Source organism: Botrytis fragariae (assembly GCF_013461495.1).
Source record: "Botrytis fragariae strain BVB16 chromosome Unknown tig00000161, whole genome shotgun sequence".
Taxonomy (NCBI): domain Eukaryota; kingdom Fungi; phylum Ascomycota; class Leotiomycetes; order Helotiales; family Sclerotiniaceae; genus Botrytis; species Botrytis fragariae.
The window spans coordinates 116,886-129,958 of NW_023500998.1; the positions used below are offsets into that span (position 1 = coordinate 116,886).

At 41.8% G+C, this 13,073-nt stretch overlaps 4 protein-coding genes across 4 annotated transcripts; 2 read left to right on the plus strand and 2 right to left on the minus strand.

Moving 5' to 3' along the window:
• Window positions 1–945: 945 nt before the first annotated feature.
• Window positions 946–1,454, minus strand: Bfra_009194 (uncharacterized protein; the record flags this gene model as incomplete). Its single annotated transcript, XM_037339544.1, has 4 exons — window positions 946–1,054; window positions 1,108–1,164; window positions 1,217–1,296; window positions 1,362–1,454. 4 exons carry the CDS (start codon window positions 1,452–1,454, stop codon window positions 946–948), a joined length of 339 nt encoding a protein of 112 aa, XP_037189594.1.
• Window positions 1,455–5,139: 3,685 nt separating this feature from the next.
• On the plus strand, window positions 5,140–6,481 carry Bfra_009195 (uncharacterized protein; the record flags this gene model as incomplete). The annotated part of the gene is made up of 2 exons (XM_037339545.1): window positions 5,140–5,257; window positions 5,349–6,481. The coding sequence occupies 2 exons, from the start codon at window positions 5,140–5,142 to the stop codon at window positions 6,479–6,481; spliced, it is 1,251 nt and encodes a 416-aa protein (XP_037189595.1).
• A 2,249-nt stretch (window positions 6,482–8,730) lies between these two features.
• Bfra_009196 (putative c-3 sterol dehydrogenase c-4 decarboxylase protein) lies at window positions 8,731–9,932 on the plus strand (the record flags this gene model as incomplete). The annotated part of the gene is made up of 2 exons (XM_037339546.1): window positions 8,731–9,201; window positions 9,288–9,932. The coding sequence occupies 2 exons, from the start codon at window positions 8,731–8,733 to the stop codon at window positions 9,930–9,932; spliced, it is 1,116 nt and encodes a 371-aa protein (XP_037189596.1).
• Window positions 9,933–11,607: 1,675 nt separating this feature from the next.
• On the minus strand, window positions 11,608–12,498 carry Bfra_009197 (putative globin-like protein; the record flags this gene model as incomplete). The annotated part of the gene is made up of 3 exons (XM_037339547.1): window positions 11,608–12,096; window positions 12,152–12,345; window positions 12,399–12,498. The coding sequence occupies 3 exons, from the start codon at window positions 12,496–12,498 to the stop codon at window positions 11,608–11,610; spliced, it is 783 nt and encodes a 260-aa protein (XP_037189597.1).
• Window positions 12,499–13,073: the final 575 nt, after the last annotated feature.

Genomic DNA, 13,073 nt, shown 5'->3' on the forward strand with positions numbered 1-13,073 from the left:
TTGGAAAGAGCTGAGATTTCCGAAATTCTGATGAGAATAGAAGAGTAAAGTGATATAATGGACAGCTGATTGATTTAAATGTAGCTTGGCTAAGTGCGGAGTTGAATGGAGTTCTCTTCTCTTACGTGACCTTGTTAGCAGCGTCTGAATTTTCTCCGATTCTTGTGCGAGTACTCTTAGAAATCTACTGTCTGTTCTCATAGAGGGGGTTTCTATTCTTGCAAGTCGTTACTTCTTGCTAGTACAGGCGAACACGAAAGGGGAGATGTCCGTCGCTGTGTCGGCTTTTAAGAGGAAGCGTTTAGGGAAAAGATGTTCTTCAGCTACCAGGTCATATTTCTAGAAGAGAAACACCGAAGTGTCCCTTTGTAAACTTCTTCTCGCCATGAATGTCTAATTGATATTTCGTTCCTCCGCCTTCCCCATTCAGGAAAGATCCTATGGCTTATCAAACAGGACGACTGAGTAGAAGTAAGTTGTTCCGAATGCAATTGGGGACAGAACACTGGAAGGGATTGAAACAACCACAAGAATTCCGCATAGCGACTTATTTTGTTAAAGCATGATATTTATGTGTTAAACCAACAATGCCTCAGAGATGTGCGTCTGTATTTTCTACTTGAAAATGAGGAGCTGCCGAGATATCGCTTAGTTTACTTGCTTCGCTGGCCTATTATGAACTCTAGTTTTAGTTAAATCGAGTACAATATCAGGAGTTTGTAGAAGAAAGGTTTCAATAACGATGTGAATTTAATACAGTAATGACAGTGGTATAACTAGTTATGATATGCCAGAAATGATTCGAGATCAAAAAGAAAAGGATCAATATAATAACTAGGAACAGCCTGCAGCGAGAAGTTCAAGTTTGTTCAGTGGCACTGCAACAGCAAGTACTATCGGAAACTGCACTGACTATTGGCGTTCACCGGAATGTTGAAAAGTTTTTCAACGAATTTCGACGCGGTAGCCCCCAAGTCTTCTGGGATCAATCTTGTGTTTACCATTGGTAGGTCCTTCAATTGTAATATTCGGAGTGCCATTTCCAGGAGAGCCACTTGAACAACGGTCATTGCTTATTCCTGAAAGCTCTTAGGAATCACCACTTACGACCAGCAGATCAATTTAACATCGACAGTAGCTTTGATTTCCACGCCTTGAATATTGCTTCAAGCTTGTCAGCAATGTAGACCTGTTTGGTGGAAAGATCCTAACTTACGGATTACCTTCGAGATTGTAGTTTGTGTTGATGTTTGGCTCATGAGTGCGGTCGCCGCCACCCTTAACGTCCCACTTGACCTGTTTTTCATGTTAATCGTGAGATATCACTCAGAAAATAAGGGAAAGACAAGCTGTTGGCATACCCAAGCTGTGGATAGAGGTGTAATTGCATCGAAATCATGTGGATACTCTCGAGCCTCGACTCCCTCTGCCGTTGCAGAAGACTCACTTGCCATCTTGAGAGGTGTATGAACTGAGAGAATGATTGTAATTTTTGACTTTGAAAATATTTTATCTGCTTTGGGATTTGAATTGACCTGGAGAAGCAAGAGTAAATGGGTATAAGTGTGGTATTTATGTTTTTTCTACTCATCATCTTGTCGATCATCTATTTTCTGCTCACCTTTGAGGTTGAATGAGCCGTGAGATCTTTCTGCGGTGATACTTCGTTTTGAAGCTGTTCGAACACGATCGTTTCTGATTGGACTCAAATTTATCAGCTCTATGCAGAGCTGCAATGTCTTCCAAGCTTGCAACAGGAATTCCTAGATTTGTTACTTTTCCACCAATTTCTGTTTCATGAGTACGGGCGGAGTGTAATTCTGGTTTCAGTGATTCTGAAATTGGTTGTGAAGCACCAGGCCACTGCACAACCATTTGCTTTACGTTGCGTGCCACATAGCACTACCGATCAAAACCACTCCTATCATATCGCACGTTGCATCGTAGTGATGACTCGCACGAATCTCTTTTAGCAATCGTATTGGTAGTGATAACGGAACAAGTTAATTGAGGGGGCAATCAGCATATATCTGTACAGCCAGCAAAGACTGCCAGGCGTCTCCAGCTCTCTCGAAACGCCCACAATAGTAGTATTGTTGCCTGTGTTATGTTAGACAGCAAGAAACTCCTCCGAAGTCTACACTGATAGATCCCAACTTGCCTAAATTAAGTTTGCTACAGATACAAACATGATTTTATAGCTCTAAAATCAATTGAACCTAGCATGAAATGCTTGGAAAAAGTTTCTCAAGTAAGCCGTAACATAGAGGAGTCACTACAGAAATGTCATACAACACCCTCATTTGTAAATATCATGAACATAATCAAGACTCAAGACGACTGCGGGGTAATAGCGTGCGCAATTTCAACATCGGGCCCATCGGTGTTGGTGTGATGTTAGGCTTCAATATGAAATTCAAGATGATGAGTGTGTATCGATTAGATGGCATACACCTGGAACAACCATTATGTATGAATAACCCACTTTTGGTGGCTCGAGTGCACAACAGTATATCGCACAGAGCAAATTCGTGCAATTTTGTTTCGCCTTGTTCCATTTATCCACTATACGAATACATGATGTAGTCTTTAATGATACAATCATGTCGAACTATTCTACCTTGGGTAATACAGAAGTGGGGATACAACTTGCAAGAAAGATTACACAGCATGTGACAGACGACAGTCGTGTATTTGAGGTTGAAGATGGGGCATAGAAACGGATTACACAAATTGCAAAGACGCATGCCGAATATGTAATGATATGAATAAGGTCGAGTAGGTGGTGTGGAGAATAAATCTTGGATTGCCGACAACTGTATTATAGGCCAATGTGAATGCTACAGGAAAACTGGGAAATTAGGAAATACCAAGAACCTAACAAGGGACATGAAATACCGAGAGTTAGGAGGAGACCATGCCATTACTTATAGCCATCCAAAAAAAAAGATCCTGAATAATCAACACAACTCAACGGGGTCCGACGTGAATGAGAGATTCCAGCGAGCGATAACATAATAAGCCGCCAATTCTTTAGCTTAGACGTCAATCTCATGGCCTCGGGCTACATGGGCTTCAGAATGTATTGAGTTGCTGAGAAACATAGGCTCAGTAAGGCACTTGACTGTTTTCAGTTGTAGCCAGCAATTTCCAGAACAGGAAAGCTTTCGGAAATTTGGTGTTTGGAAGCACTCTATCTTCCAATCTTCACTCATAGTTTTCATACCCCGATCTCGAAGATGTATTGCAACAAAAGGGCATGGTGAAAAGCTATTCATTGGCGAGGAAATATCGACGCTGATCACGGGTGAGGATATGTACACAGTACAAATAACTTGTAAGGAATTGTTCGAACCAGGAAGTTTATGTTGATGAAAACGCTTATGGCGTTGCAGATAAAAGGGACAAGATAGTCCCATAATTTAAGCTTATTCACGCCTTCTTTATAATTCCGTAAACAAAGTTTTATAATGTAAACATTCTTTTCATCCTAGCATTATCATACCATCTTGCCAGCCTCGTAGTATATATCGCCATTGCACTTGCGCTTGCACTTGCGCTTGCACTTGCATACCGCGTTTTACAGTTAATGAGTTAAAGAACTCAAATTCAGTTTGTTTCAACATGATGTCTTGTGAAGGAATCTAGCATGAACCTTATACACTGTCACTTCCAAAAGTATGGCAAAAACATGTGATGATTCATACTTGTCACTCAGACAATCATGGTGACTCTATCCAAAATCACTCCTTGGTGATTGTTCTATCACGATGTGACGAAGACTGAACACCGGGCCATAAATCTGATCATTCCGGTACGGTTAGACCCTGATTACAGTTTCTGTGGTTCCCCGACGGGTGATCCCCTGGTATAAAGTGTAAATGGTGGAGTGTAAAATAATGGAGATTAGATATTGTATCTTTATGTAGTGTGTTTGATGGATCTCCGAACGAACAACTAGAAGTTGTGTTGAATGGATTCCATGCCGACATCCTGACATCCTGACATCCTGATTCAATCGATAGATCAAGGTATGGTGCGAAGTAATATAGAAGAGAAAGGGGAGGGGGGCAAAAGATTCGGTGGGCTTATCGCACCTGCCTGCCTGTCTGCCTGTCTCTTTATCAAGGGTTGTGCAATCATACCTGAGCAAACGCCGCTTTAACACAAAGAGCATTAGACATTTTTAGACACAAGTATATCTTCACATACAACGTCGAAGATACAATTGTTTGTCGTCGATTTGTTGAGGGAGTAGAGGGCGAATTGGATCAAGTTTTTTTCTACTCACTGATAACGTCAAGAACGTCTAGTTTGTACTTGCTTCCACTCACAACGATTCAATCATACCACGTGAAATCCAAGAATATTTAAAGTGGCATGCTCTCCATTGATGATAAGCTCATGATTCAATGTCTCACTCAGCACCAGCCAACCTATGCTATTCAGTCTCATCAAGATCGATGATAACAAGTATTACTTTATTGTTGGAGGAAGGCAAGGTCACATCTGACCCTAGAAAGGGGATATACAGCCACCGATATCGTACACATACACCGTTCACTGCTCTTACATAAGGTTGACTATTTTACACTTTCTACTCTCGTTCCTGTCCCACATGTTAAAAATATATCCTCATGAGACACCCACTATCAAATGCACATCAAATCCACTCTCTTGCAGTCCTCGGATACATCTAATCTTTCGCATACGCACCCGCTTATGCTCGGAAAAGAATCTAGCCCGCTCTGGTATATCGATAGCATCTAAAGTGCCTTGCCAGCCTTGGAAACTTATCTCTCCACCTGCAATACCAAACGTCAAGAACAAAGGCAACAAAGCATTCACTCCTTTTCCCGGCTCCAGTTTCCAGATTCCAACCCCTCCAAGAAGCGGTCTCCATCTCCACAACCCCTATTACTACTGTCGATAGGAAACTATTACGATATATCTGATGATTATCGAAGAGGTTGAATAATAAATATTCATTTCTCAACAAAATCGACTTGAAACATATACCGAACATCTGACCGTATTCACTTTCTCGTGCCTATCCTATGAACCCTGACCCCCGCCCGGTGTTGATCAGCTCAGCCATCATATCATATCACATCACCATTATCAACCTCATCCCTCGCCATGCCAACATTACAACCTTCTAATCAACATTCACGACACGCAAATACAGTTAGGAATCAGCAAAATAGAAACAATATGGCGAGATCAAATGCTGTATCAGATCGATTGCGCAGTGAAGGTATTTCGACTTTCTTTAATTACAGTTTCTCCATTTCCCCATATCCTCTCCACAAATCTAATCTAATCTCGTATCTAATCTGGCAAAACAGCAGAATCGTGGGTCGAGATATCCTCACAACCATCTTCGTCCTCTATTTCCTCCATCGATAACGAAATTGTAACAACCGGTCTCCGCGTATCTCAACATCCTTCTACTCGACGACGCAGGCGATCTCATAATCAACAACGCCCCCCAGTAATCACAAATGACAACAGACAAAGAAGCACGAGCAGTCAAGAGGAATACGAAGAATCGGAATCGGAACCAGATCATATAGATATCATAACCAGTTCCAATGAAATTTCTCCACCAGAAGCCATTCCAGCACGGTTAACAACTCACGCAAGATATGATGCAGAATTCGAAGATGATGAAGATGAGAACGGTACAGCTTTGGGAATAGGAAGAGGAACAGCATTACCATTTACACCCCAGCCAAATGCTTTCTCTCATCCTCCTTCTTCACAATCCCAGAGTCATCGAACCCAAGATCCCTCTAATGGCTCATATTTCCCACGACAAGTCCATTCGCAACCTCGACCACAACCTTATCCATCGCGTAACCACACAACTTCACGAAATACGACGTTCAACAATCACACGCGACTCCCTATAGATCATGATGCCGCTCTACGGGCTAGCCTCACAACATTACTCTCTTGTGCAGCTGCAGCTAGAGGTCTTCCAAAGTCTCCCGCTCAAAACGCCACCAGTAATGAACCAATGGGACTCCGAATAGTTCCGGAGTCAGAACTCATTGGTACAGCACCACCTACTACAGCCAATATATCACGACCTTTATCATCAAGTCGCTCAAGGAGTGGATCGTCACAAGATTCGCAAGATGAAGCTATCAAACGCAAAGCTAGTCAAACAAAACAAAACACTCGGGCTCTTAAAAAGAAGAAGGGAGAACTGGTACAAGGCGAGGAAGCGTTCATTTCGCCTACCCTACTGACTTGGGTTATGAGCGCAGGCGTAGTAGTACTCGTCTCAGTAGTTGGATTTGGTGCAGGATATGTCATTGGTCGAGAAGTAGGAAGGCAAGAAGCATCGGTTCTCGGGGGATGGAATGGCTCTATGAGTGATGGTAGCTGCGGAAGAGAAGTGGTTAGAAGTGGAACTGGCGGATTGAAGAGATTCAAGTGGGGTGGTAGTGTTGCTAGGAGTATTGTTGCTTGAAGTCGTACACGATAACTTATGAGCGTTTGAGCTTGATTTGGGCTGGATTGCAGGGTGGTCATTTTGATGAGATATCATGAGCGTGTTTGATTGATAGGGTCTAATTACCAAGCGTAACTTTTCAGACTCTTTGGCGTTGGTCCATGGGCATTGGGTTAATATATTTTTCATATTCACCTAACATTCTGGAGGTGTTCTGTTTGTTTCGACGCGTACTTTTGTTTAATACACATCTAGCGGGAGGCATTTTCAGGACATGATATGATATGACATGCACATATGATTGTGAAAGAAGGGTGGATTGAGAAGATAAAATTGAGATTTGGGTCTGGATGAATGGATTAGGATAAATGAATTAAGATATTTCCCCATGAGCGTACTTTGATTGCTTATTATCGTGGAAGTGAACGTATTCATACTCAAATCTGCGCCCTTGAATCATTATTCAGTATCATCATCTCAGCATTTCAGCTATTTCCGTTGAATAAGTTCGCCATTGAAAGGCTTCATTAATGTTAATTGGTATGATAAAAACCGAATGATGATTTGCAGGCCCCAAAACTGGCTTTTAGTTGAATGAAGTATGAGTCAGATGCGGGTGTTCCCACCAACAAGGTAATCGATACGGGGGGCGTGAGAAGAAAGTGTACATGCCAATTCAACGAACGTATTGAACACTAGAGCGAGATGTGATAGGCAATTTGTGACAAATGAGATTCGCTATGCGAGTCCCACTAATAGCGCTAGAGTGGAAGGTTCATGTACGGGTAAGACGTTAATTATGATTATGTTAGAACATACTTTCGAACTAAAATTCCAGTAAAACATCGATACTTTAGTTTCGTATATCAAATAGGATTCTAGTTATGAATATTTAAACTTAGTGCCAACAATATGTGCCCCAACGCCTGTAAAATAAAAAATTTGAATAGAAGGGGAGGGCCTGGGGAATAGCTCGTGTATAGAACACCGTTACGGCGATGAAAGCGAATGAGGTGATGTAGACAATAAAAACTAACTGTTACTAACGCACAAAACGACGATTTTGACTAGCAGTATATCGGTTAAGCTATACATATCTCAGATTAACAGCTAGAGTAATTCAATATATATTCTATGACCTCGCTAACCTCATATCTCTACTTCATTCGTCATTCTCGCTTAACTGACCTCATTTAACCTGCTGTGCTAATAGCATCGTTGATTATGAGTCCGGCAAGTGATTACAAGTTGCTATGAAGAATAGCAGTCTTCTGGTAGCCTCCATTCTTCTATAATATCACTCACTCCAGCCTCCAGTCCACTCCTACCATACTGAATGAATCATCGAAGCTTCTGAAGATTACACCGAAGACTGATGCAGCGAGTAAAGCCACAACGGAAGAGAGGGATGAAGCTATAGCGACCATCGGGCATTGATCGGGACATAATTCTCTGGGTAGAGCTCCCTGATTACGAAGATTTCCAACACGATAGAAATCTGGAAAGATGCGTCAAGGAATGACAATGATGTATTTGTGAAATGCAAAAAATGAAGTTGGAAAACGGAGAGCTTTAGCAAATCAGATTATCTATTACGAAGGATGCATTTCTCTTATATTACATCCGCCATTTGTCGGGGAATTGGTAACACTTCGCAAGGGCCTTTGCCTTCCCCATGAGTTCATGGTTCTTTCCTCATATCTCGAAATTAAGATTTTTGAACGCGCCGTGAATTGGTAGAATACCTGCGCAGTATTCGCTCGAAATGTAACCACAAAAGATCGATTTTCAATAAATGAACAAGATCTCAAGGACATCAGGTCCTTTAATTTTCCGGGTCGAATATGTGTCATCGATTTCGAAACCGTGAAAAGTTTGCATCAAACGGGCAGCATTAATAGTAAATAATATTCATTGTGCTGTCAATCAACTTGATCATATTTCCACTCGGAAATGGTAATCCCCTGGCGCTCAAGCTCCTTTTAACTCTGAAGAGATAACACCATCATTCAATGAAGTAAAAGGTAACATTGTAGTCTTCATAATTAAGGGATATTCCATACCAGTAAATTTGGAGCTTGACTGATAACTATAGGTTGAAGTTGAGTCCTTGTCTTGTGAAAGCTAGGTAAATGTTTCCGGGAGATTAGTTCTTCCGTGTTCCGATCCCCAGCTTCTTCCCCATAAACAAACGTCAACCAACTTAAATCTCCACATTTACTACTTGTTGTCCCTTTTGAATTTCAATTGACTCAATTACTTCAAAAATGTCTATTCAAAAGAGAGCCCCTCTTGGTCGCGTTCTTGTGATCGGTGGCTGCGGTTTTCTAGGCCATCACATTGTCTCCCTCCTCCATGATCGATACAATTGCACAATCTCCGTTCTTGACCTACGTACAAATCGAAATCGACATTCATCAGGAGAAGTTACCTACCATGATGGCGATATAACCTCTCTCGAATCTCTTCTCTCAATATTCAACTCCATCAAGCCAGATGTTGTTATTCACACAGCATCACCTGTCGCAATTACTGGAACGAATGAATTATTCCATAAAGTCAATGTAGGAGGAACGAAATGTGTAGTTGAGGCGTGTCAAAAGACTGGAGTAAAAGCTTTAGTTTTTACAAGTAGTGCCAGTATCATCTCAGATAACACAACCGATTTGGTTAATGCAGATGAGAGGTGGCCTGTCATACCCGAGAAATTACAACGCGAATATTATTCATGGACGAAGGTATGGTCTAGCAATTCCTCCATTTCTTTACCCAGCTGTGCCAATTTTACTCTCAAATTCCCTTACTAATATAATGGCACGAATAGGCAGAAGCAGAAGCTATAGTTATAGCCGCAAACCGCGCACCAGAATCCCCCCAACTCCTGACCGCCTCTATTCGTCCCTCTGGCATCTTCGGTCCTGGAGACGTTCAATTAATACCCGGCCTCCTTAATGTTCACTATACCAACCGTACCGGCTTTCAACTAGGCGATAATACCAACCTCTTCGATTTCACATTCGTCAAGAATGTTGCACACGCACATCTCCTTGCCGCCGCTGCCTTACTCGCAACTGCTAAGCTCAACACAACTCCATTAGATACCGAGCGCGTAGATGGTGAAGCTTTTCTCATCACCAACGGATCACCCGTTCCATTCTGGGATATGGCGCGAGCAGTATGGGCAGCTGCGGGATCCACAAAGGGAACAGAACATGTGTGGGTTATTGGAAAGGACTTTGGATTAGGACTTGCAGGATTCGTGGAGGGACTGTTCTGGCTTGTTGGGAAGACACCAAATTTAACAAAAATGAAGGTCCAATTCAGTTGCATGACAAGATATTTTAGTATTGACAAGGCGAGGAGAAGGTTGGGATACGAACCATTGGTTCCTCTAGACGAGGGTATTAAGATTACGGTGAAGCATTTTGAGGAAGAAAGGGCTAGAGAAGGAGAGAAAAAGAGCCAATGAGGTATTGAAGTGTTGGCAGTATCGTTTGTGTTATAGAGATTCCGAGCAGATATTCTCACATAACTCCGCAGTTACGAGGACTTGTAATTATTTGAAAAGCTTAATCAAGAATGAAAGATACCCTTAGTCGTCTACTTAGGTAGTCATAGATTATATTTCACACTGATGACATATATCTGGCAATGCCAATGCTAAATTTTTTGTTATTCATGCTACACTGGGACCAAAGACACGTCCTACAAATCCGTAACGAAAAATTGCTCTAGATACGTTTGATATGTGCGATTGCAACTTCGGAATCTGGCTATTTTGGCCAAATCACTTCACTGCTAACTCAGCCTAGTTCGTCTTTGAATGACTACATCTGGGTGGAAGATGGGGACGCGGTGTACATCATTCGGTAGCAGAATCAGGTCAAATTCACACGACGGAATTAAACAATGAAAGTTTAAGACTGAAGATACTGAAGGTAAACGAGGGCTTTATGTATGTTGCAATCTTTGGGAAATGGGAATTCAAAATTGAACTCTACGCCAGGCATAGGTCATCTGACTTTAATTGTTGAGATTTACATATTTATATTACTCAAGTCACAAATCAGATTCTGAATTATAAATTACTAGGAAAGCTTCATAGAATTGTTGAGAGCCTGCGTATACGAAGGTAGTAAAAGAAAAGTATCTACTATAGTATCTGCGCGTACAAAAAGACCCCCTAAACCCTGACTTACGCCCTCGCTAAATCTCACCCTAACTGCTAATCGCCCTCCCCTTCTCTTTTCCAAGGCAACTCGCTCCTAAATCTTCAAACAACAAGAATCTTCCGCCATCGAATCCTCATGCAATTGAACCAGCACCACTACGAACTTCGAAAATGCACCCAGATCCTGAACGAGTGTTCTCTGCCTGTGATCTATCTGTGCCATTTGACTGTGCTGCCTCACACTTTCTCTCTCTGGATCTTTCCCGTTATTCTGCTTTCTCTAGCGCCATACCATGTCTACGGTTCTAGTTGCGCAGTTATGAATCAGAGTGTATCTTTGACAATTCTGTATATCTTGATTTGTAAGCTTTGATACATGTTTCGATGTGTTTCTAAGATTCTTTTCCTATCGCGCTCTGGACCTCTTGATTTGTATTGTTTACGAGCTTGAACGACGATACCAACGAGGATCGTCTTATTGAAGCGAAGAAGATAAGATGTGCTCAATAGAAATCAGCTAGACGAATTGAATCTTGGAGTTCGTGGACTGAATCGAGAGGGATGACTTGATGATACGATGGTCAATTGACTCTGAGAGACTGAGGATGCAGCGGAAAGATAGCGTTAGACAAATTATACTGCTTGAAGCACCGATATAGACATTGATCAAAACATTGGCTATCCATGGGAACACGTAAAAAACACCGATAACTCAACCACGAAATCAATAACATCTGCCATTTACAAGATAAACTTCTTCCAGCCCGGGAAAAGGCAAGATTTTTGGAAGTACTTATCGGCTGTTGATTCTCATTGTTCTAACCCCAAGAAGTGCTGGAGTGGATAAGATTGATGTCCCGGGGAAATGCTTCCCTGGCTTTCTCCCTCTGAAAGCTGTCGAGATGTACTGGCACAATATTCGAATATGAGAGTCTCAACGTGTGTCATTAATATTCAAACATTGGGAAGATCACTACTCTTTTTTAACCTGAAACCCAGAGAATGGACAAGAAGCTGTGGCTTCCTTTATTTTCTCATCCTCGGTAGGTATCTTTTCGCCACTCCCCTCGCCTTCAGCATCCAACTTCTCCTCTCCATCAATGACCTTTTTCCCCTTCAACCAGCCTTCCCTCTCCACCATCACCTCCTCCATCTCCCCGGCAAACTCATCACCATCTCTCACATACCATTTTGCAAAAAGATCATTTTGGATCCATAACACTTTCCCAATCGCTTTCACAATCGCTATCTTTTTCTCCATTCTCAATTTCGGGTGCGAGAGAACCGCCTCAAAGATGATATCTTGCACAAACCCCAAACAAACTCCTATGTGTACATATTCGACATGTAGAGGATGTTTTCGACCACGCCCGACGTGCATCATCCCGACTTTGTCGAGGTATTCCCAGAATTCCATTTGGCTTGGATCTGAACAGAGTTTATGGAGATAGCCTCTCAGAAACTAGAGAGCATGTCAGCCTAATCGACAAACTGTATGATGACACAGGTCCACAAACCATCTTCCTGTGTAAGATTTGAGGACTATTCTCATCCGGCAGTTCGTCTAGCGGACCCTCATAACTTGTGCTACGAGTTGTGAAAGCACGTGATGTGATATCATACTGTAGAAGTTTTCTGTATACGATATTCACGACGGCTGGTATGAGTTGTTTGATGTATTTTGAGCCATAAATGAGGGCTTCTATGTCTCCTATTTCAAAAGTTTGAGCAGATTTCAAGAGGAATGGAGTGTTGTGTACTCACGTGAACTGAAGTCAAGAAAAGAGTGTAGATAATGAATTCGTGTTTCTAGATCCGTGTAAAGCTCCTTTCGATCAATGTGTAGTCTCGATCTTGAAGCCATAATTATGTTTCGTATTATGCGCGTAGACGTGAAATTAAGGAGCAGTGATGAACATATATGAGACTAGATAGTTTGAGAATTACAGACATCTTTGGGTACAAATGGAGTTCATATACGCTCAAAACTTATCACGTAGGATGATAAAGATCAGCCCATCGGAGCATTATGATTTCAAAACAATTGAAGACTTGAGTATTGACCATTATGATGGGAGTCAATTATCTCGCTATGTTGCCAGAGTGGTTCGTTTTTTTGCTTTGGATCAGATCATGTTGGGGTGATGTGATCTTTGGGTATAAATTCACGTGATACAACCTTACACAACCAGCCAATTGCAATGGTTCATTACCCACTCACCTCAGTCCATCCGCTTTCATTAATCGCATCTTCTTTCTCTCTTTCAAATATGGGTTCTCTATTTTGTCAATTTGGCGATGTCGTGGATATCGATTGGATGGTAAGGTTATGAGCTCAATGTTGTTAACGATAAAGTCACGTTGATCCAGAGCTTTTGGCAAGACAAGATGACACTCAGAAATGAAACGTACGAGGGTTTAAAGTCCAACTTCCACCAT